The sequence below is a fragment of the Caloenas nicobarica genome, chromosome 5 (genome assembly GCF_036013445.1).
Source record: "Caloenas nicobarica isolate bCalNic1 chromosome 5, bCalNic1.hap1, whole genome shotgun sequence".
Taxonomy (NCBI): Eukaryota; Metazoa; Chordata; class Aves; order Columbiformes; family Columbidae; genus Caloenas; species Caloenas nicobarica.
In genome coordinates, this window is record NC_088249.1 from 67,819,261 (window position 1) to 67,842,368 (window position 23,108).

At 48.4% G+C, this 23,108-nt stretch overlaps 2 protein-coding genes and 1 long non-coding RNA gene across 5 annotated transcripts in view; 1 reads left to right on the plus strand and 2 right to left on the minus strand.

Moving 5' to 3' along the window:
- PLCB2 (phospholipase C beta 2) overlaps positions 1 to 8,743 on the minus strand; it is a 54,249-nt gene extending 45,506 nt beyond the window's left edge. The window contains exons 1-3 of one of the 3 annotated variants that reach the window (XM_065636108.1): positions 8,711 to 8,743; positions 4,074 to 4,151; positions 1,433 to 1,501 (exon numbers count right to left, since the gene is read on the minus strand). In XM_065636108.1, coding sequence (XP_065492180.1) covers positions 1,433 to 1,498 — 66 coding nt within the window. In that variant the 5' untranslated portion in view covers positions 1,499 to 1,501; positions 4,074 to 4,151; positions 8,711 to 8,743. Of the gene's footprint in view, positions 1 to 1,432; positions 1,502 to 4,073; positions 4,152 to 8,122; positions 8,500 to 8,710 lie in introns of those variants that run through there. The other 2 variants (XM_065636106.1, XM_065636107.1) reach the window with 2 other exon arrangements.
- Positions 8,744 to 8,751: 8 nt separating this feature from the next.
- LOC135989334 (uncharacterized) lies at positions 8,752 to 20,256 on the minus strand. The gene is made up of 3 exons (XR_010606314.1): positions 20,179 to 20,256; positions 9,431 to 9,569; positions 8,752 to 8,807 (listed from the first exon to the last, which is right to left on the minus strand). It is a non-coding gene; the product is annotated as an uncharacterized LOC135989334 (long non-coding RNA).
- Positions 20,257 to 20,774: 518 nt separating this feature from the next.
- On the plus strand, positions 20,775 to 22,029 carry INAFM2 (InaF motif containing 2). The gene has a single exon (XM_065636138.1). It carries the CDS (start codon positions 20,983 to 20,985, stop codon positions 21,412 to 21,414), a length of 432 nt encoding a protein of 143 aa, XP_065492210.1. The 5' UTR covers positions 20,775 to 20,982; the 3' UTR covers positions 21,415 to 22,029.
- Positions 22,030 to 23,108: the final 1,079 nt, after the last annotated feature.

Sequence of the window (23,108 nt, forward strand, 5' to 3'; positions counted from 1 at the left end):
CTCACCTGGACACCTTCCTGTGTAACCTCATCTAGGTGTTCCTCCTCTGGCAGGGGGATTGGACTAGACGATCTTTTGAGGTCCCTTCCAATCCCTAACATTCTGTGATTCTGTGAGATTTTAACACCCTAGAAAATATTATGTCATACCTCTCCTTTACCTGGGCCTTTTCCTTACTACATTCTGTCTGGAGTGTAGCACCTACCTCTACCAGCTCCAGATACTTTATTCTCTCAAATGAAAAACAAACAAAGCCAAACAACACACACAAAAAAGAGCCTTTTTTTTTTCCAAACATTGTCTGCAACTTGTTCTGTGGCAATAAAGTTTGAGGCTTGTTGAAAACTCAAATATTTCATTCTAGTGAATTTCCAAGAAAAAAAAAGTTTCTCAGGAGGAATGATGATTTAAGAACTGTATAAGGTAGGTACAGTTCTTGAGCTCTGCTGTGCTTTTAGTATCCACCTCTTTAGGGTCTTTTGAGAAAGATCAGTCTCAGGGAGCTCTGAGGAGCCATTTTCAGAGCAGTATTAAGCAAACAGCTGTACTACTTACGCAAAGAGGCTGCTTGAGTCTCTCAGTATATCTTGCAAAATCTTCCCCTTTTGCAGTAGACTGAGAATCACCTACATTACCATATGGAGCCATTATCTTTACTCCTGTGTTTCATTTTCTCATTCTAGCTTTACTTCGATTTTCTGCTTGCCTTTTCCATACATGGAAAAGTTCAAACCAAACAAAAAACAGACCTAGAAGAAAGTCCTAACAAGGGCAACTTCGCCACAGGAAGGTTAAATTATAACTGAAAGCAAGAACAAAGCCATAATCACTGCTTCCCTTGGTCTGCCACCCTGCAAGCAGGCAAATTATTGGGGGGGGCAGGAAACAAAAACTAGTTTTCTGAAACTACGTTTTCTTCCCTTCAAAGGGAAAAAAATCCCACCACACACTGTGTTGGAATCTCACTGTAACTACAGGTTTGTGGCTGCCTTGACCCAGCCTGTGCGTCTTCACACAGGAGAGCAGCTCTGGTGACTCCACACAGAAGCATCACAAGTCTCCAGTGCAGCCCAGTGCCCGTGAAGGCCAGGCTGAGACTGAAGGGACAGAACACAACCACTGTGCACGCTGGAAAATGGCTCTTTTGGCACTTGGAAGGGGAATTATTGTTTTTCAATTGTTCTGGCATATTCTTTCCAACAAGCTCATACACCATGATCTGGAAATGCCTCTGTTTTGGGTGCACAGAGGGAGTTCAGGGACAAGAGTAAAGATGGCTTTTCTATATATATGTGGTTGTGATGTAAGGAGACAAGGTCCTCTCCACCTTCTTGTAACACAAAGCCAGGCAACACTGCCTCAGATGCTGAAGCCCCAGGCAGCCTTGCCTTTCCCAGACAAACAACCAGCAGCAATGAAGCTATGCACTCACCTTGGGGATTTTGGCAAATCGCCCTACTCGGGTATCTCTGATGCTGGTTATATCCAAAATTTCCATTTCCTACAACAGAATAAGGACAAGGAAGATGAGGAAAGACAAAGGAGGAAGGAAAGAAATCCTCAGCCAGTGCCCTTCCCCGGGTAAGAACCCTCCCAGCAGGAACAACGCTGGCAGGGGAACATCAGCTGCTGACCAGCCCAGCTGGCCATGCGGCTAGTGCGGCAGTGGCCAGCAGCCCCGTCCTCTTCAGGGTGAGGCCAGAGGCTCGGCGTGGACTACCATGAGCAGGAGCATACGACATGCATACAGGTTTGTAGGGGGAAACTCTACCCCAGTTTCAGTCCATGTGTTAATACAGCCCCCAGTCTCCTGTCACGAATGTTCTCAGCTTCTTTTGCCTCTGTGCATTCAGCACAGAGCAGCTGAGCTGGGAGGGAGGCAGGACTGCTTCTCCCCAGGTCACTCCCAGCAGACCTTCACCTAATCTGGTGTGAAACCATTACCATGGAGGACATTCCACAGCCTTCCCCAGGCAGCCCACTCCATGTCCTCACTACTGGCTAGCTGTCAGGTTTATTTTGTTTGTTCTTTTAATATCCAACCTGAGTTTCCTTCCCCTGTTACTAATTTGTCTGCTCACCATGGATCTGGAGAACAAATTATACTTGTTGCAGCAGATATTGTTTTCCAAGATCACAATAAGGAACAATGTGGATGCCATGTCTTCTGGCTGTATCCCCATTTTATTGTTAAACAGGATAGAAATTTTACTCCTAATCCCACTCCTTTCTGAATTCCTAGTGCAAAAGCAGTGCAGTTTTAATTCTTTGCTGTCCATGACAAGCTGATCTGGAATCAGCCAAAGATGAATTAGCCACATAAATTCGACAGACCATTGACCATACCACACCATGCTCTGTCTCAGCCCATCTCATGGAGCCTGCACAGGACCTTCACAAGCCCAGCCCAGCTCCCTCCACCAGCCAGCACTTGCCCACCACCCTTGCTCGTTCACACTGCCTGCAGATTCCTTCAGAGAATAGGAAATATGCCAGACAGTGACTCCCCCAAGGATATAAAACATGCTGCTGCTCCACTGCAGCTCTCAAATTTGTTTACATTTTATTTTAGGTGCCGATCAGTGGCATTTTCCAGGAACATGAGAGCCCCTCCAGTCCAGGTTTCTTCATGTCAGCTAATGCTTCCTTACCCTGGCCCCTTTCCCAGGGAATTAAGTCGCTCAGACCACAAACCCAATTAAACATCTCACTTTGGATGGGTGACGACAGCTCCCCTTGCCCTGTTTTTCTGCATCTTCTCCAGCACCACAATGTCTTCCTACTGTCTGCTAGAACCCTTACAGCAAAATTCTACCATCAGGAGCAGACCATGAAAGGGGAATGAGAGTGATGGAGACAGCTGAAAGGAGAGCACATCTTCTAGAGGGATGTGACAGTCCCCAGCCTTGCGACACTCCTCCCAGAGGGTACGGCTTTGTGGCAGTGCCCTGCCCCAGGTGGCACCAGGGCACAGTCTGCTGGGAAGGCGGAGCTCACCGAGACATGACAGGTCTCTGGGCCGAGGGCTGTGCAGGACTGTCTGTCTCTTTATCTACCATGCCTCTTCAGCATGTAGGTCACACAGAGGAAGTAGAGCCGAACCACAGCTCTGCTCTGGAAAGCAGAAGTAAGCCTTCCACCTCCAGCCAGTCGGATCTCTCCACCCCTTGTTGCTACTCATCAACGAGGAACAGCCAGCATCCCATGGTTTATCTCCAGCACTGTGCACACACCATCCTGGTCTGAGAGGAGTGCAACTCCCTCCCCAGACCTGGTGTAGTCTCTGCATCACTACAGTCACTACCTTTTTTTTTTTTTTAAATTAAAATCTCTAAAACTCCAACAAGTCACAGAATCACAGAATGTCATGGATTGGAAGAGGCCTCAAAAGCTCATCCAGTCCAATCCCCCCGCCAGAGCAGGAACACCCAGATGAGGTTACACAGGAAGGTGTCCAGACAGGTTTGAATGTCTGCAGAGAAAGAGACTCCACAACCTCCCCGGGCAGCCTGGTCCAGGCTCTGGCACCCTCACTGGGAAGAAGTTTCTTCTCATATTTAATTGGAACCTCCTGTACTCCAGTTTGTACCCATTGCACCTTGTCTTATCATTGGTTGTCACTGAGAAGAGTCAGTTAATTGCAACACAGGCTGCACGAGGTACATATTCACTGAAGCTGCATACATCTAGTAATTTTCCTTCCAACTGCACCATTGCACTGGCTGGGATAATCTTTTAGCATGCTGGGTAACAGGGCTATCAACACTACTGTTCTCTGTGAAGTACTTTGAAGTACATCTAGTGAACTTCTCAGGTATAAGATGCCAGTACAATGAGCACAAAAAGGCCACACTCACCTCCCTGGCATGTTCACAGCTTAATTTCCTGCTCTTTTCTGGAACTCTGAAAACAGACAAATCTGCTATTGAATAAGCATGAGACTCCCAGGTCTTTCATGAGGGGCTTCCTGTTAAGTTTGCTCTGAATGCAGAACTTGAGTACTTATGGTGTTTTATCTCACACAAACTTGAACTGCCTATTTGGAGACAAAGCCATCAAGTCTCAGTACTTACCTTATTCTGATAGGTCCAGTATAAGTAAAAGCCCTTTGGATCCACCCGAAGAATCACAGGAGAAGCACTTGCTGTTTCCTGACAAAAAAAAAAAAAAAAAAAAGAGAAGGTCAGTACCTTATGTGACTTGGAGAAGCCACCATGGGACATAAGGTTCCCAGTTCAAACACAGACCCAGTCAGGTGATTCATCCCCTGTGATTTACAGAAATGAACCAGACGATTTTAGTACATCTCCAGAAGATCAGTGTGAGGCTATGGAAACTGATCTCTGTTGAAGCCTGAGTCTCAGCTAAACTATACATTTAGCTGAAACAACTCTCCTGGAGCTTTCCATACAACAAATTAAGAGAAAAAAGTGCCTGTTGGTGCAATTAATGGTTTTGTTTGAACTGGCTTCCCTCCAAGGCACCTACTTCATTCTACAAACTCCAAAAGTAGCCCAGTCCAAGAGGAGACAGCATTCATCCCTGGCACCTACCACCTAGGTGCTCATGGTGGTTATCTGGGCTCTCTTTACAGAGAACAGACCTGGTCAGGAAGAGTTCAAGGAGGGGTTCACCTACTACAGCAGATGAGTGCTTTAGGTGGCAATTCTTAAACTCCATGGACTAGCTCTACACAGGCTATAAAAAGCAGCAGCTATTTAAACACCCACACTACAGGCACAAAATCAGATTGAGGGCTGATCCTGAACCTCATACAAGAGGGAGACCCTTCAGATCAGAACTGAGGCATATACTGCAAAGGAGTCAGGGGCTGCTCTGAGGTTTGTGCTTTGCCTCCAAATAATTACGCTGCTGCTGCATTTTCAGTTAAAGGCAACTTCATAGACATTTTCAAGACAACATCCTTTCCCATCTCACAGGCAAGCCTGGGCTAAGAGATGAATTAGTGTGAGATCTTTGGAGACGGAGATGAAGGACACTTGGTGCCTCTGCTTCAGTCCCAGCCCATTTGCTCATTCAGTCTAGATGACTCCTCACCACATTTGACCTCTGGTGCCACAGAAGATAGGATCAGAAGGCCTATCAGTCATTTCTAGGAAGGCTTCAAATTCAATTCAGGAAGCTGAAATACTCAGCTACTGAGGTGAAACCAGTAATGAAATTTGGAAGTTGTATTTGACATTTGGTCTTGGGTTCTTCAGTTTGTTACTGAACTCACACTTCACTCCAGAGCGTATCTGTATTTCCAGGCACCTCCATTTCCAGATTCAGTATTCTTCATTAGAATAAACTGTCCATGCCACAGTGTGTTGTATGTTTTCTCTTTGCTCCCTCTTGTCTTTCTCATGCTATACTAGGGACAGTGCTGATCTGCAGAGCATCATGTCCATGCTCCTAGAGCTCTTGGTTAGCTCCAAGAACACAGGGCCACAAGGCACAAACTGCAGAACAGGCACTGTAGTACTACTACTGAGTATTGTGCCGTGTTTCTAGATTAACCTTATCTCCTATGAAGCAGCCTTCTTGCAAGCAAGCTGAGGCTGCAATAAGGACTCCTGATCAGGGATGTGGACAGCTGCGGGGTGCAGGCAAACCCTCCTGCAGGGTGGCTCCTGGCATCAAAGGAAATGGTGAGTTCTCCAGAAGATGGTCTGGCAGCCAAACTGCTAGCTGCTCACACTGTGGAGTTCAACTCCAGGGCAGAAAGCAAGCATTGTTGGGTAGAATTCTGTAATCCATCATCTTTAATAGACAGAAACATTTTTGCTTCCACTATGAGGGCTAAGAGTCAGCACAGAGCCAAATCCACATGCATCTGCTCCACTTAAGAGATCAGCTACTCCATTGTGCCCTACTTGGGGTTTTGAAAGGGTTCCTAAGTTGGTTCATGACATAAATTGCCATCCATATGTTAGGACTTAACCTCTCTAGTCTGCCTGGCAGCCCCAGCTTGCTGCCTGCTAAACAAAGCACAGCAGAGCTGCTCCTTACCCCAAGATGTTGCAGCTCACTCAGTGAGGTCGGTCAGAATAGTCCTGCCTGTCAGAGGTCCTGCTACACACTCCCCTAGAGAACACGTTACAAACACTGGACAAGGTAAAGATGCTATAGAACAAGTGTGGGTTTGCTTTTCTCAAACTGTTTGGTACAGTGAAGGCTCCGGTCCAGTCCCAAACTGTACAGAGTGATGTAAGGAGCTAATCTGACCTACCTTCATTTCTTCACCACCGATATTGGGGAAGAAGTTCAAACTGTTACCAACAGCACAGCAAGGTCAAATCAAAGAGTGAGACAAAAAATGCAGGCCCATGACCTCTGAAGAGCAGCAATCCAGCAGCCTGGAGCTCTTGCCAGCACCTTTTGCAGCCTGCTCTAACTGTGGAGTGGGAAAGCATGATGAGATGGAGCATCACGACCTCAACAGCCCACTTGTAGAGAAGGCTTTCATTACTGTTGGAGGCCAAGTCTGTAAACTACTTAGTAATTAGAACCAACCTTTTAGGAACATTTACAAGTCTATAAACCCTAGGGAAAAATCCACGCAGGACTTCGGTTCCCTAACTCATATGGTTACAGAAGCAAATAAACATTTAAATAAACATTTGGTGGGTCTCAGAAGCCCAACTCAACTCACTTTGGGTTTCAAGGGAGCCTAACTATCCCAGGAATCTCCTGTGAAGTACTTAACAGCTTCAGCCTTTTGGGAAAGTGGTCCCCAAGGACTGACCACAGAAAGTCAGCAGTAATTTTAGACAAGTTTGGCTCTTGTTATTCTCCAAATCCCTGTTCAATTTCAAAGAAGCCATCACGCAGTGGTCCCACTGGAAAGGAAGAGAAGGCTGTGCTTTCCACCATATCCTGGTGTCATCCTCTGTTTATGTACAGCAAGCAGAATAACTGCCAGTAGTGTTCCAACTGTATTCCTCACCATCCATCCTTTCTGCCAGCTGTACATTACACTGCTTTCTCATTTCTCCGTGCTGCTGGACTGCCCCTGCTTACGCCACGCACTAGTGATCTACCTCCCACACACACTGCCTTGGGACTTAAAACTCTGTTCCAGCTTTACACTCACTAAAGCAAGCACTAATCCCTCCTGCACTGCTGCCAGAGGCTCCTTCTCACGCGTCTCATTTGCAACATTTCACCAAGATCTGGGGGAAACATTTGATGCATAATCACAACCTGGCCTGCCCCCTGACTTATCAACATCCATGCCCAACAGCAGACAACTCCTACGCCAGGCAAAGTGGATGCGCAGCTGCTGTCCTCTTGCTCAGGTATGTGGGTATCAGAGGAAATACTCTTTGGCTTTCTTTGAAAGCAAGGAAGGGACTATTACATTCACATTAACTCTTCTGCTGTTCCACGCTTTCTTCCCCTCACAACAAAATACAAAAACTGCAAACCAGGTGTTTTGAAGATACAAGAGGACACAGTTGGAGGGAAAAAGAGGTTTTTGCAGCACCCTCTAAGGCTCTGACACTGCTAAAGCACAGGCTGCTCACTGCTCAGCCACTGCACACTTGGTAGCTCACAGACCCACAAAGCAGGCAGGCGTGGGAGGACACGGCTCCCCCTCTGATCCACTCCAGCAACAGGGCCAGAAGAGGAAGAAACTTGGAGCCTGATTTCCCCTCTCTCTGCAAAGCACAGACTCTGCTCAGCTCTGGAGTAGGCCCTGCCCCTCACGCTCCTCCAGACAAGTCCAAATGCAGCAAATGCCTCTTACCCCAAGGAGACCCCCAGCAGCAACCACCTTCCCGAGAGCTGAGTCACACTCACAGGCAGGACGCTGGGGTCCCACACCAGAGAAGCCTCACACACAGACCCAGTGGCACACTCCACTTCCTTCCAGCTGCCACAATAACCAGAGGCGCAGAAGCCACATCATCAACCCCTAACACATGTCCTTTGTTTTTAGCCCTCAGCTCTCCTGTTCTTCTCAGTTCACTCTCCCTTATTCAGACATCGTTGCTCTCAAGTACAGCACACAGTGTCCCATCCCCCATGCATCCAGGCTCCCTCTAAACTCTCACCAAAACACTGCGTCTGCCCTGCAGTGCACAGAACCCAGCAAAGGAAAAACCCAGGTACTCACATCATCCCATTTGATGAAGCGCTCGCCCGTGGAGAGATACTCCTTTACCTCCGGGGGCTGCAGGACAGGGGTAAGCATTGACATTCTGTCCCACAGATGTGCTCCTTAGCTCCCAGAGGCAACAGCAGCTGCAGAGTTTGCTCCTCCTTGGCCCCTTCTCCTCTATCTCTGCCTCTCACATGGCAGGGCTCTCTGCCATTGCCACCCTTGGCATCAGACAGCCTCTTATATCCCAGCCAAATTTAGGAGGGGCAGGCAGGCGAGGACCAATGAATCTGCATTGTAAATCAGCAGCTCCCCAAGCAAGCAGGAGAAGCTCAACACAAGGTCACCTAGAGGAAAGCTTGCAATGGTTGAGATGCTGTCTCTCCAGAAGGGACCTGCTCCTTGGAGCTGTACTTGTGAAGCGCACGGTTCATAGAACTTCCGCAACTGAACTTCCTTAAATGTTCTTTGACGAAGTGCAGGCATTGCCAGCCGACACTCAAACTATTTCAGCAGATGTGGTTACGGAACAGCTCAGGCTTTGGCTACAAGCAGACTGCCCCCTTCATGCAATGGGCCAAATATCATGTAAAATAAACTTACTCCTTGCTCTTTACAGACTCCATTTCTGGGGCCACATGCTGCACCGTCCAGTCTTTAACTTTTTTCCTTTCTCTTCTGGGTTCCACTGAATGTCAATCTGAAAAGTGAGATAGACCAGCAGAACAGATGTAAATTCCACAGACAGATGAAATAAAACATTCACAAGAGTCCCTAGGAACGGCAATATTCTCTAGATTCACTTGGGTCTACTGCAGATGCTCTGGGAACACAGAATGGGAGGGATGTGTACGGTGGGGATTATAATGATGAAGCTGCAAGGAAGTGACAGAAAACAGAACAGAAGGTGAACTGCAAACGGGAAAAACGAGTCCCTGCTCCCGACCTTGGAACAAAGGAATTGCACATGAACAGCAGAGGAGAAAAGGAGCTGCTGGTGGCAAAGGGGCACTAGCTAACCAAGAGAGTGACTTGTGAAAAGGACTGACATGGGCAATGTTAATTTTAGTCAAAGGCAGAGTCCCACAAATCAGAAGTGGAGGTAACTGCTACACTTGCTATAATAGCATTCCCAGCCACATGGTGGGATTTCACCCTTGTTGTTTTCTATCAAAGTCAAGGTGTGGCACTTGCCATTGCTCGAGAGGGACAAGATACTGTCAGAAGTAGTGCAGATTCTTTGAGAAGGGTGGACAAAAACTCCCGCTGTGCAAAGGGAGACAGCTGCATGGGTTTGGTGCCTCTTTCCCACCTCTGACTTACCCAGTTTGATGAGAAGGCCAGCACTTCAAATCATACTGGACAACCAGGGGAAGGCTGACTGAAGATATCCAAAGGGCATTCTCAAATGTTAGTTGCATGAGGGAGGAGAGATTAAGTGGATCTGAAGCAAGTGCTCTAGCTGTAAAACAGAGATGGCAGCAGTTATCAGAGATGCCTGCTGCAGAAAGACAACCCTGAGCAAACTTAGCACTCTTTGTACATTTCTTTCAAGGGTTTATCTACCTGACAAACTGGGAATGAGAGAACTACTTTTCCAACTACCACCAAGTTTTCTGCATTTACTAATGTATTTTGCAAGGCACCATACTTTCCAAGAATTGGCTATCCAAGCTAAGGCCATTCGTTCTGTTTTATTAGGGCAGGGAACTGAGGTGGCTCACCCATGGCTGTGGTTGCTTGGTATCAGGGCTGAGAGAGACTAGGGACATGGGAATCCAGCATCTCCAGTCTCATAACCAAGCCACACTCATGGTATTAAGCGTCCTTCGTTTGTGTGTCAAAGTGACACATGGCTCTCAGGCAACCAGCTGATGGAGCACCAGGGTACTCCAGGCCCAGCCAAAACAGCATCACTGCTCCCCCACCCACCAAGAACATTGTTACACCCAAGCAGCAGATGACAGGGTCTGCCCAGATCCCAAAGGCTGCGCTGGAAGCACTCAGGGACATCAGCATAAATGCCAGTGAAACACCAAACACTGCTGGGTGGGTTTTGTTCTCTGTGTTCTTCTCATAAGCAGCTTCGGAACAGACCCTGAGGCCTCTGTAAATATAGAGAAAAGCCACAGGAGCACAGGAGGTGGCTGTGAGGAGCAGAAGCTTTGTCTGCTCTCACCTGATCCCTTCTGCAAGGCCAGAGCAGCTTCAGGGCTGCTAAACTTCAACTGAGAGCAGCTGTGAAAAGGATAAAGAGCATCAGTCTTGCCCAGAACCATTGCAGTCCTCCCACCCACTGCACAGAAAGCACTACAGGAAGGCCTTGGAAGTCATGGCAGCAAAGAAGTGAAAGGTGGGATGAGCTTTGCCACCCGGTACTGCCAAGAGCAGAGGGACTGCAGGTGAGATCAGGTAGTCACAGCTACTGGTTCCAGTGGCCCATCTGGTATTTACCACAGCTATCATCATCACTTCATGAGCCACGTCTGCTTCCTGCCAGAACTGGGCCTCACGGAAAGGCTGCTTCTGTCAGACCTGGATATTTAACAGCTCTGTCTCAACAGACCTAAGTAAGCAAGAATCCTGCCACAGCTTCACTTGCTTGTCACTCAAGGTCAGCTTTCACTGGAGGATACACAAAAAACCCCAAAAAACCCACACACACACCCAGCACAATGAGCTGCAACCAAGCTAGCGGCTGTATGGCACTGCACATCAACTGCCAGGACCCTTGCTTGCATAAAGATGGTCAAAAAGCTGAAGCTCATCTCCTTTTGCGTAATCCAGCCTCCTTATCTTTCATTTCACACTCCCTGCTCTATGTGGGAGCTTCTGTCCCTTGTGTGAAGAGATGGCTGATGGAACAGCAATAGAATAAGACAACAGTCCTGCCCTCTGCTGAAAGCTTTGATATCAGAGAAGGCAGAAGCAGCAGCACTTTCAGCAGTATTTATTCCAACCACCCTTTATTTTCTTTCTCCTGCAAGGTCCATCAGCCAGTGTACACTCATCCTACATCCCCTCTGCTCAGGGCATCATGCTTCCTTTCTTACATTAACTTCACCACTGTGCATCCCACCACTACAAGAGTTCTGATATGCAAAAATTTTCCCTCCCCCTTTTTTTTTCCTCCTGCAGAGTCTTCCTTATCTCCCTGTCCTACCTATTCAGCAGCATCTACCTCCCACAAAGAGCATGCAGAAGCAAGGTAGTCATCATTGCCCTTCAGAGATTTTACAAGATAGGGTCTGTAGACAGCAATTTAAGCCACACCATCTATTAAACCACCTTGAGTGGATGGCTCCCTGGTTCTAGCAAATCACTTTGCAACCTCAACCCCAGCCTATTCCTAGCACACACAGAATGTGTAAGAATTCTCTTCCAGCCTTGTTCCATTATAATTACGGCTTGCAATGTGTAATGCTGTCCTCTAGTGAACAGTTATGATATTGCACACACAGACATTAGCATCCCCTGCAAATACCAGTACTGAATTCACAGCTAAGCAAAGCACGGTTAATCCTGCTGCTCCTTTTTCTATTCTGACCTCTAAATCCTGGGAATCCTGAAAGGATTAATGGCACCATGAGGACCACAAAGGACTATTTTTCTCATGACCCCTGGAGACAAGAAGTGCTAAGTGTGTGTGCCAGGGCATATTTTGTGTCCTACTTCGAGCCCGAACCACAAAGACCAAGGACCGTCACAGCTCCTGGCTGACAGCAAGACTCTTCAGCTTCATCTGCAACAGTCAGAGGGCAGTGGACTATGGCACAGAAAGACAAGTGGCAACAGATGCCACAATACAATAATAACAGTGAGGTTTTGTGTAAAAATTAAAACAAAAAAACCCAATCTGACCAGCCACTGAGCCATTGTTGGATCAATAATTAACTTTCACTGGTCAGGAACATGCAGCAGGAGTACATTATGCTTACAGCATACGCTTTCTGCATGTTTCCAAACCGCACAACTGAGCAATACAAGCAGACTCACACTCTATTTAAACATCCTATCTGCTACTGCAATGCAAACAGAATTGCTCTGCAGGAATGACTGAACCATGCAATTCCTAACTGCTAGCAAAAAACCAAAACTTTCTGAGATGGGTCACTAACAGAAGAGGAAGGAGGATGAAGAACAGCAGCACACCAGACAGTGTCCATCTCCTGTTACCCTGCAGTAACAGAGCAGCAAGAACATAATCATAACTGAGCCTGCTCCCCATTTTATCTACATTCAATTCCATTCTGCAGGTCACAGTCTGTGGTCTTTAAGATCCTGGTAAACAAGGCGCAGTTGGTCCCCAGGCCCACATGGGCTCCACAGCATTTCTCAGCTGACAGTGATGCATGCACCATAGTCTGCAGGAAACTGCAGAGTAATACTGCTACACAGCCAAAAGTGCTTGGACACCTCTGCTGGGAAAGTACACATCCGGAAGAGTGGATGATTAACCAACTACTGGATCTGTCAAATAGTCTCCTGAGCAGAGTGACCAGTGGCTTGTAATACAAGATTTATTTGCAGACAACACAACATTAATAATGAATCCCACTTAAGCTCATTGCAAACCAGTCTTCCCCTTTTTCACAGGGGTACAACACAGCAGGGCTGAATTTTCTGCTGACATCTTCCTTTCTTTCTGCTCCTGGAAGCATCAGAACAGCTTCTCTCTCAGGACTTTACAGCTCCACTTCCATTTGCAGCCTGAACTAGGATGGCAGAATAGTGAAAACAAGATGTAATGAGCAAGAATCAGCTCCAGCAGAACTGGGAGAGGTTTCCGGCTGCTACTTTAATTCAGTTAAACATCTCTCCCTTGCATGGGGTTATCAACATGAGTCCAGCACACCTTCCTTATTCAGCTACCAACGCCAAACACACAGAAATGGAGAAAGTCAAAAGTAACAGCCACTTCTGATTTTTTTCTGCAATGAAAAACTACTGTGAGATCAGGGAGCATTACCACATTCAAAGCTATGCTATTTTGACTAGGATGAAAACCTGTGTTGACCCCATATAAAAAAGAACCTATTTGGATCTTGAAAGCAGCTAAAACTTCACATTGCCTTAGTGTAACTCAGCAAGGACTCAAACTTCGGGCTGACTTTGAAGACCAGACAAGTTGTTCAGTCTAAGCAAGAGCTTGACTGCATTAAGAGCTCACCCCAAAGATGGCTGGAGCAAACATGCACAAACTACCAAAAAAGCACCCTTCACCATCCTGGGGGAAGGAAAACCTAACCTATCCCAGATTGAAATGGTGGTAACTAAGGCTAAACCAGGATCACTTTGGCTTCAGGGCTGCACCATGAGATTGTGGATAAGGCTTTCCAACAAAATCCTGTTCCAGTGCTTGCAGGGGCAATCACGAGTTGGTGCAATTCTGAATAAAGTGTTGTCATTCTGCAAATATTAAAGGTTGTACTTTCAGACAAGCTATGAAAATGCTCTCCCACACATACATGTGAGCAAATACTACATACATATATATGTATATCTGTGTGCATCAGGGAGAAGCACAACTCATACACATTCATTTTCCGCACTTAAGGTGGGCAAGTTCAGCTTCTTCAGACCATGAAAACCAGAGGCAAAGATGCAGTCACATTACATGGCCATTAATCACTGCTGTTCTATTGCTTGAAAAGTGGTTGTTATTTTCAAAATACAGCCCTTAGAATTGTGTTCAGATGTTAAGTATGTGTGGGTGTGCATAAATGCACATTTCCTCCTTGCAAAATGAACAATGAAGCACTGATTTTTCACTCTAGATTCTTGCAGAGACTGTGTTTAGAGTCACAACTACCACAGACAGCACAGGTTCATATCCAGAGATAAACCTTTTTTATTTAAAAACAACCAACACAAACCACATTCACCCTCTTGGACTCCAGCACTTAGTGAAACAAAGGCAACTTTCCTCTCCACAACTGATGTGTGGAACATACAGCTCGGAGCTCTGGGAACTCCTGGGACTAGAGCTTAACATGAAGGCAAATGGCAAGGTGGCCAATTTCAGCAAATGGCCAGGGCACTGTCAAGCCATCCCTATCAGCCTTTTCTCAGTTTCAGAAATGTTTTGCAGGCAAAGACAATTCCTGTGCTCTGGGAAAACTCTGCGTCCAGAAAGCTGGCCAAGATACATCTCCACTGAACGGTACACGCAACCTCAAATTACACCAAATAGAAGCAGAGCTCCTGAAATGTTCACAACTCCGCTATAAAACTAGCCAAGTGGCTCTCCCCACTCCAGAGTCTGGACCATCATCTACTTAGAGGAGTTTCTAAATGTTAAAAACAAAACAGTAAATCCTTTTCAGACACACTTTTCACTCTCTCAAGAGTTTTCCCACCAAGGAAATGTTCACTGCCCAAGGCTCTCCTGCAAGTAGGACACCCTCTTTATATTGTGCAGATGGTTCACAGGATTAAAAAAAAACAGCCTCACGAAATTGATGATACAAGGTTGAAGCTGCTGATGCATCACTACCCTGAGCTACCAGCTTTTTGTCCAAGGCCTCTATCCTGAGCAAAACCAGACCTCTTGCTGTTATATCTCAAATTCAGCATCACTTTTACTATCTTCCCCACCCACCCTATGACCTCTGCAGGTCACTTTCCAAGTCAGCACAAGACAGTGGGTTGTGCAAACTTGACTTTACCACAGAAGTCAGAAGCTGAAGGAACTAAAAGAACATCCCCAACCTCCCCCCATCTATTACTGGATTAACAAGAGAGACAGCACCTTCCCACATAAGACAGAGAATATTTTGAAGTGCATGAGGAAAATGCCAGAGAAGAACAGAATCTGATTCCCTGTAGACTCCAAATAGGAGGCTGGAACAACAGTGTGAAGTAAGGCATATTTCCCTTAGAAGAGCGGACAGCAGAGCTTGAGAGACTGTCCCCCATCGAGAGCAGAGATGTTCACCAAGACAGAAGGCTCAAGCCTAATGAAGTATTTGCTCAAGGACTCCAGCCAAGAAAGATATTAAACATATCTATTCCTTCCTTTAAACATTAGGAGGCAGGTAGAAAGACCGAATCTACCTCTTCCCTCCCCAGCTCACAAATGTGACCAAGGACACAAAGCTTAAAAAGCAACACAGCCAATAAAGCAAGAGTTATGATTCTTTATGAAGTCTATAATCTCCTCTAGAAGTCACAGTGCCAGAGGCAGACATCATGAACAAAAAACGGGGCCACAGTTCAGACAAGGAACTGTATAACATTGTGTTAGTAAGGTATACTTTTAGAGTTACACAAGCTAATCCACATGGAGTAGTCAAGCCACAGCCCTCACGGAATTAGCTATCATGTGTAGGGTGTCACATCCTAATGACAGAGCACAGGATAGAAAGGCAGAGTAGCTGCTTTTGCTGAACCACCAGCACAGGGGCACTGGGACTGTGGGAAGCCATCAGCCCATCCCTTGTCCCAGGGCAGGACCAGCTGGGACATTTATCTGCTTTGACAGAATTAGTTCAGAGCTTCAGGAGGCCTCTGGTAACAGCAAAGACTCAACTACCTCCCAAGGCAATCCAATCCAGTGTTCCACTACTCTCAGAAGCAAGGTCTGTACAGCAGTAATATCTTGGGCCAATAATCTTCCCTTAATTAAGTCTTCTCTGTCCTGAAGCACTAGATAGTATCCACTGACTCTGAGCATGGGGAAATCAATAATACAAGTTTATTTAGCTACATCCTTCAGGGCCCCTGGGAGAGCAAACAAACATCCCATTGCAACAGGTGGCAGCAGAATCCAAGCAATGTTGTTCAGTCAGAAGGTGAAACACCAAATCTTCAGCAGTCTGTCTCAGTACTTGGGTTTTCAACTAAACACAGGTGCAAGGCAGTAAGTAGCAGGCTCATAAGTAAACAAGCTTCCTAGTGGAACCCCAGAGAAGCAAAACCAGAGCAGCTTATAAACACTCAAACCCCACAGAGTATGTTGTATGGACTGGCAGGGGAGAAAGGCCGTGTCTGAGGGCTACACAGCTCTCCTTTGTTGGCAGCTCCAGTCCCAGGGCGCACCATGTGCCCTTGACTCCGTTTGTCTGGGGTGAACAATCTCTTTTGTGTTCTTAGGCAAAAGTCTCAGAGACGACTAATTTGCAAGCTTCGCCTAGTGTCTAACACATTCACTGACTTTATAAGACCTGTGAGCTCCGCACCATGGGAGCCTGCTCGATGCACATCTTAGTATTTCTGCTAAAACCCAGAGGACAAAAAAAAGTATCGGTACTGCAGCTCTGGCTTCCTGGCTCTTATTTGCCTTTATGGGTGGTTGTTAGCCAGGAACTCAAGTTTAGGAACAGAAGGCCTTCTGGTAGCTACCTGCACTTAACAAAAGGACCTGGGGTGAAACTCATGCCCATTTATTTGTTCACAGGAAAAAAAAAAAGCTTACACCTGACTTTGGCAACAACCAACAAGACTTGGTATTTAGCAAACAAAAGTCTTACTCAAGGTGAGACAGCAGAGGGCTTGGCATAGAGGAAGCAGCCTTAGGAACACTGAATTTCTTTAATACCATAGAATTGTTGTGTCCTACGAAGGGTAAACGTACACTGCAGGCAGTAGGCACACTACAGCCTGAATAAGCGACAAGTGCCATGGGGAAAGGAAGACACTTGGCTGAAGGCAGAATGTCTTGAGAATGACACAGTTCAGTTTTGAGACAACTACAGAGCGGAGTCCCGCATACACATATGCAGGCATGTCGCAAGAAGAGCCAGAGGCCACAAATGCACTGCAAAGAGCAAGTTTTATTTTAGTTGCCTCTCTACTGGGGGATCTCCGAAGTCACACCTGAGCTCCCAGGCATAGGTGACACAAGCAGGGACACAGGCGGTGGTAAGTTCAGCCCTGCTGGATGATCTCTGCGCCTGCTGAGCTCACCTGTATTTCAAGGCTTCAGGCAGGCACAGCCTCCCGCTCTTGCTCACAACAAAGCAGGAATCTCAGACATAGTGATAAGGTGCCTAGAGTTTCTCACAGGCCTATGTTACCTAACACAGAGGTTCTACTCATCAAGCACACAAGGTCAGTAAAACAATTACTATGATGTATGTACTTTTTCTACAGACAGGTGCAAGTCAATTGAGCATATTTACATTTTACTAACCTTCTCACCAAATCTTCCGCTACATTCCCATACAAGTCCTGAGCAGCAAAGGGGAGCAAGAGAATTTGGAAGGCGGGAAGGAGTAACTCACACTGAATTATCTGTTGCCTCATTTTTCTAGCTGGAGCAGCTTTACTTGCTCCTAGAATCCACATTCAAGTGACACGAGGTACAGCAGGATCTCAAGTACACGCCATGCTCACTACCTTTGCTGGACTGCTGCTAGAACCCCATTGCATGTCCTTGGCCAGTCCAGTCTGCTGAGACCTCCACTGGTGGAAAAGTAATGCTATTAACAGCTGGATTTATAAACACAGTTTTGGTGAGCAGAGGAGAAAAGCAGCAGCACCAGTGAAAGAGCAGCAATTATTTGCACAGAGATTATGAAGGATTAGCTTCTTTCCCAAGAGAATGGAAACTAATTTTGGGAACATAGGACTAAGGTTTGCAGCTCTGCTTTTTATTGTACCAGCACCTACCAACTTCACTGTTACATTCTGCGCCTATTTCCTGTATCAACCTGCTGACTCATTTAAACATCTTCTATCAAAATCAACACAATATACATTTGAACACCTAGCAACACCGCAGCTCTCATTTTTGTCTACCAGCTTCTAGATACTACAACAGGGTCAAGTTAAGCAATAGAGGAGGATGTAGCATCTCTGAGTAGAGACTTAAAATGTGAGAAAACAACATGGACTAGACAAGCATCAGACAAAAACTGTCAAGGCCCCATTCAGCCCCAGAGGAAGTGCCTGTACATGTCAATCCCCCAAAATTCTGCAACTGGAATTAAGGAAGAGCATAGGGAAAGGACTTGTAGGAGGTAGTAATTCATCTTTTCACCAGAGGCAATGACAAATTGTACCAGTGGCAACGGCAGAGATCACAGACAGCACAAGGGTTTGGAACGAGCCCATTTCTGCACAGATCATGTGAGGAACAACTGCGAGCGGACACAGCAGCTCAGTGAGGCTCTGCCTCTGCCCATCTTTGCAGCATTCAGCAGCAGGAAGATAAAGGCCAACAAAAATATGAGCACAGCTCAGCAGCTGAGAGGATGGATTAAAAGAAATAAACCGAAGATCTAATAAATTATGCTTGACAAAAAACTTCCATACCCAATCTTCAAATACTCTGTAGCACAGAAACCAAAGAGTTGCTCAGAGCAACATACGTAAAGCAGGGGAAAGGTGCTGTGGTCCTAATTGAGTTACAGAATTTTCCTTTTAAATGCAAAGACAAGATGGAGCAGCAGAGAGCTGCTGAATGAAATAGAAGCAGCAAGGGAAAAGGGGCTGGAGCAAACCCATCATCAAGAGCACACAGTCCAAAAAGTTACTAGAAAATCCTTTTTGTAGGATCCAGATGTACCACTTTAACATATACAGCCCACAAGAATGTGTATAAAATTTATAGAACACAGAAGATGCATTTCTATGACTCAGGAAAACTTTGTCAGTAGGATGCCATCAGCTCATGCTATTCAGAGGTGTATGAAATTGGACTTCAAAAATAATTCAGTCAGGTGTATTAAATCAGGGCAAGAAAAATAAGGGGGGCAGCTCACACTACTCAGGTGTATGAAATTGACTTCAACAAGAAAAATGCAGTCAGGTGTAAGAAATCAGGGCAAGAGAGATAAGGAACCAAAGAAAAGTCATAATAGCTACTAACAAATGTTTCCTAAACATACTGGGCTACAGCAACACTTCATGAAATTATTTCAGGAGGGCAGAGCATGTAATTAGCTGCAGTTTCACAGAATCATTTTGGTTGCAAGGGAACTTTAAAACCCAGCTGCTATGGGCAATAAGCCCCCTCTGCCCTGAACAGGCAGCAAAATTGCTGCTACCCCTGTGAGTGCTGGCAAGGCTGCTGTGCTGGGATCCACTTACCCTTGCATCTACACTGTATAGCCATGATGTATATTATTAGAGACAAGGCTTGTGGTGAGGCCAAAAGGCCGAGGATCTCCAAAGGCAGCACCACATCACACCCTTTAACCCTTCCATCCAGGCAAGGGCAGGGTCTGGATACAGAATATCCCCTGTCCTGATAACCTACACTCTCCCGAAAAACAGCTGATTCCCAAAATTCCTTTGCCCTTGTAAGAACAACCCGCCAGAGCCCTCAGGCACCCCTCTCTGAGGGGCTGCATAGCCCCTTCCTCAGCTGCTGGGCACTGGGAGCTCCCTGCCATGCCCAGGTGAGGGGCAATGTGCACAGATCACCACTGCAGTGCCCCACTCCTCACACATACAGCAGCCCCAGAGCTTTTAGTCAACACAATCCACCATTTTTCCAAAAATTACATGAATTTGGAAGTCACTCCATTTTATTCCACAACATATTTTCTACCCTAGTAGTCCTCAGAGCTGCAAACTCCATGCTTCTTCCTGCAAAATCTCATCCTCTCTCTTCCAACCCTCCACATTTTCCCTGCTATTGAGAGTAAAAATAAAATGCTGCTGTTAACTCAAAACTCAACCACTCACTTCCTCCGATGCCTTTCTGGGTGCCAGCCATTTCTCCAGCTGCTGTTGGCCTCTTTCAGAATGGCAGCTCCTGCTCAACATGGGTTTCTGCTGCAACACACCTGACTGGCTTAAGATTTAAGGGAAGACGACAGTGATTGGAAAAGGAGCAACTAAATCATTCTCAAGAGTAAACATCTAGCACCGTAAGGAAAAAATAGAGGCTAATCCATGCTTTAGAACAGCATTTCAGCTGTCTTCAGAGTAAGTCCATACAATAACTTTGTAAGGGACTAACATACAGGGGACAAGGTCAATTCAAACCCTAATGGCAATAGCACAGTTTTACCTCTGCAGATTTGGCACCAGCCCAGCTTGAAGAGAACTAAACCAGCCTCTCTCCAAAAGTCACTGCTTAGCCCTCAAGCTTCACAGCAGCTGCAGGCAGGATTACATACCTGCATGTGGGGAGGCATCAAGTAACTCCCCTGGAGAACAGCCAGCAGAGAGGAGATTCCTGACCTGCTCCTCAGCACCAGGCCCGTGCCGGGAGCCTTCCTCACTCTCAGCACTCCCTGTGCTCACGGAGCCCTAAAAACAAGCCCGACTTTCGGCCTGGCTCGGTGGGATGCTGCTCAGGGAAGCGGGCAGAGCCCTAAGGCGCCCTGGGCCGCGTCCCGGCCAACCGCCCCGAGCTGAGCCGGGCACGGCGGCAGCGGGCAGGGGGGCTCGGGGAGGCGAGCGGGGGCCGCTCCGCCCTCCCCTCACAGACCCCCGCCGGGCGGCCATCCCCTCCGCACACACCGCGGGGCGCCGAGCCGCCATCCCCTCCGCAGACACCGCGGGGCGCCGAGCCGCCATCCCCTCCGCAGACACCGCGGGGCGCTGAGTTTGCCTCCGCGCGCACACTAACGGCCACCGCGCGCGCCCCCTCAGGAGCGCCCAACGGCAGCGCACGCGCAACAACCACACCCCGTCATCGCCCTTTTAAACACAAACCCCGACCCCTCCCACCAGCCGGGCGGTATTGCCCCTTTAAGCCCCGCCCCTCGCCCCCGCCCGCGGCCGGCGGAGCCGCGGGAGCAGCGCGGGGCCGCGGGCGGCGGCACGAGGCGGCGGTCCCGGCCCGGCACCGGAGCGGAGCGGGCAGCGGCAGCGCCGGAGCGGGCAGCGGCATGTCCTGAGGCGGCAGTGGCGGCGGCCCGGAGCCGGGCCCCACCACGGAGGGGTCGGTGGAGCAGCGGGCCAAAGGCCGGGCCCCCATGAAGGAGAAGGAGGCGGGGGCGGAGCGGGGCAAGCCCGCCACTTACACCGGGGACAAGAAGGCGCGCATGGCGGCCAAGACCAACAAGAAGTGGGTGCGCCTGGCCACCGTGCTGGCCTACGTGCTGTCCGTCTCGCTGGCCGCCATCGTCCTCGCCGTCTACTACAGCCTCATCTGGCAGCCGGTGCGCGGCGGCGGCCCCGGCCCCGCCGCCGCCACCCCCTCGCAGCCCCGCGCGGCGCCGCCGGCCCCCGCGTTCAGCCGGCCCCCCGGCGCGCCGCCCGCCGGCCCCACGCAGGAGGCTCCGTCACCGCCGCGGACGGGCCCCGAGCCCGGCCTCGCCGAGCCCGACCGCCCGGACGTGTCGCCGCCGCCGCCCGGGGCCGAGGCGGGCACGGCCGCGCTGCGCCGGGTGCGCGGGAGCCGCTGAGGCGGCCGGCAGCGCTCAGCCCCCGCCCGGCGGGGAGAAGACGGGCCCGGCGGACTGCGGGGGGGCGGCCGCGGTCCAGCCCCGGCGGCCGGCGCCGGGCGGAGGGAGATGCGGCGGCCGGGCCCGGCGGAGGACGTGGGGCGGAGCGGCTGCCCCCGCGGCGACCGCCCGCTCGTCGCTCCGCGCCGGCCGCGGCGGAGGCGGCACCGCGGGCCCCGGCGCCACCGAGCCCCGAAGAGCTCGGGCTGGAGACTCACCCGGCGCGGGGGTCGGCGGGGGAAGGAAGTGTTTCCACTGGGTAGAACTGTGGTATCTTCTTTTCCTCAAAAGGGAATTTTGCGTCTTCGTTTTCTTCCTCACCAGGGCTAGCTTCTCCCTTTGAACCTGCATTGAATTCCTGCGCTGTTTATGCCAGTCTATTACCTATAAAAGGATATCGGTGTCCAAAATTCCTCACTATTTACAGGATCAGCTGGGAACAATATGAATTTAGAGGCTGTAATCCATTGTTTAAGTAAAACCAGTTTTGTTTAACAATGAGCATAAACTTATTTAAAAACATGTGAAAGGTAAATTGACTTGTTTACTATATTAAAATATTTTCCCAATATGAAAGTCTCTGTAATACAGTATGTTCTCTTTGGCAGCGGGAGGAGAATTTGGGCAGAATGTCAAACTGGAAGGACTCTGTGTAGCAAAAAATGGTTTGCCCGCTGTGGCATATAACGTTGATTGATTTGTCATTGCTCTCCTTAGGTGAGGCTGGAGGAACCTCCATACGCGCCTTAAGTCCAGCTAATTGTGGCATTTAAGCGTTGGTGAGGAGAGAAGGTTTGATCTTTGATGGCTGAAGCAGGTGGGGCTCTCCTGGTGGGTGGCAGCGGTGCCATGAGGTGCTCCAGGGCTTGTGTTCTTCCCTGCCCGGGATGGCAGAGCCCACACAGCGGCACGGCACCTCGCTGGCACCTCGCTGGCACCTCGCTGGCACCCTGAGCCTATGCTGTCGGGAGGTAGGGCTGTGCAAGTGATTCGTGATGTGCCCCAGGGCAGGCGTTCCTCACAGCTTGATGTTTTCCTGCCCTGTAGCCTTCAGAAGCGTTCTGTGCGGTCCTTTTCATCGGTGAGCAGTGCAAAAAAAGTGGCTTTTAGTGACTGGAGGATGTGGGTATCAGCTGGGAGACTGTATGACCTGTGTTGTTCTGAGCAGCTGCTTTTCAGATTGATGGTTTCGGTTGAATGCCTTAACTGTGAGGCTGCCAGGCTGTTCCGTGTCCCTGTGGAATGATCCATGGAGTTCGCATTCCCTCTGCTGTGGGATAAAAATGTGCTCTAACGTGTACGTATCTCAGTTGTGCAAATCACGAGGATGCTGTAGAATATGGCACTTGACTTTCTTAAAGTTGGGGGGAAAAAATAGCGGGTTTGTACCTAAATCAGTATGCTTTGGACTGGTGGTGGTGTGTTAAGCCTGCATCATCAGCTGGGCATTCCCTTACAGCATGTGTTAAAGGTAGAAACCAGGAACAGCGGGCTTCTAGAAAGAAATTGGGCAAAGGGAGGGAGTGGGTTGGGTGTGATCTTCCACCCTCCTTTTCTATTTTCTGGAGAGTGTGCAGGGAGGTCTGTATGTTGTTAATGTGCTAAAAAAGAAAGGTAGCTGGTGGGAAGGAAGGAAGGAAGATCGTACTTGGTCC

What these genes read in the sequence shown, in the direction of transcription:
- INAFM2 (XM_065636138.1), top strand. Translation starts at nt 20,983, where the DNA reads ATGAAGGAGAAGGAGGCGGGGGCGGAGCGGGGCAAGCCCGCCACTTAC.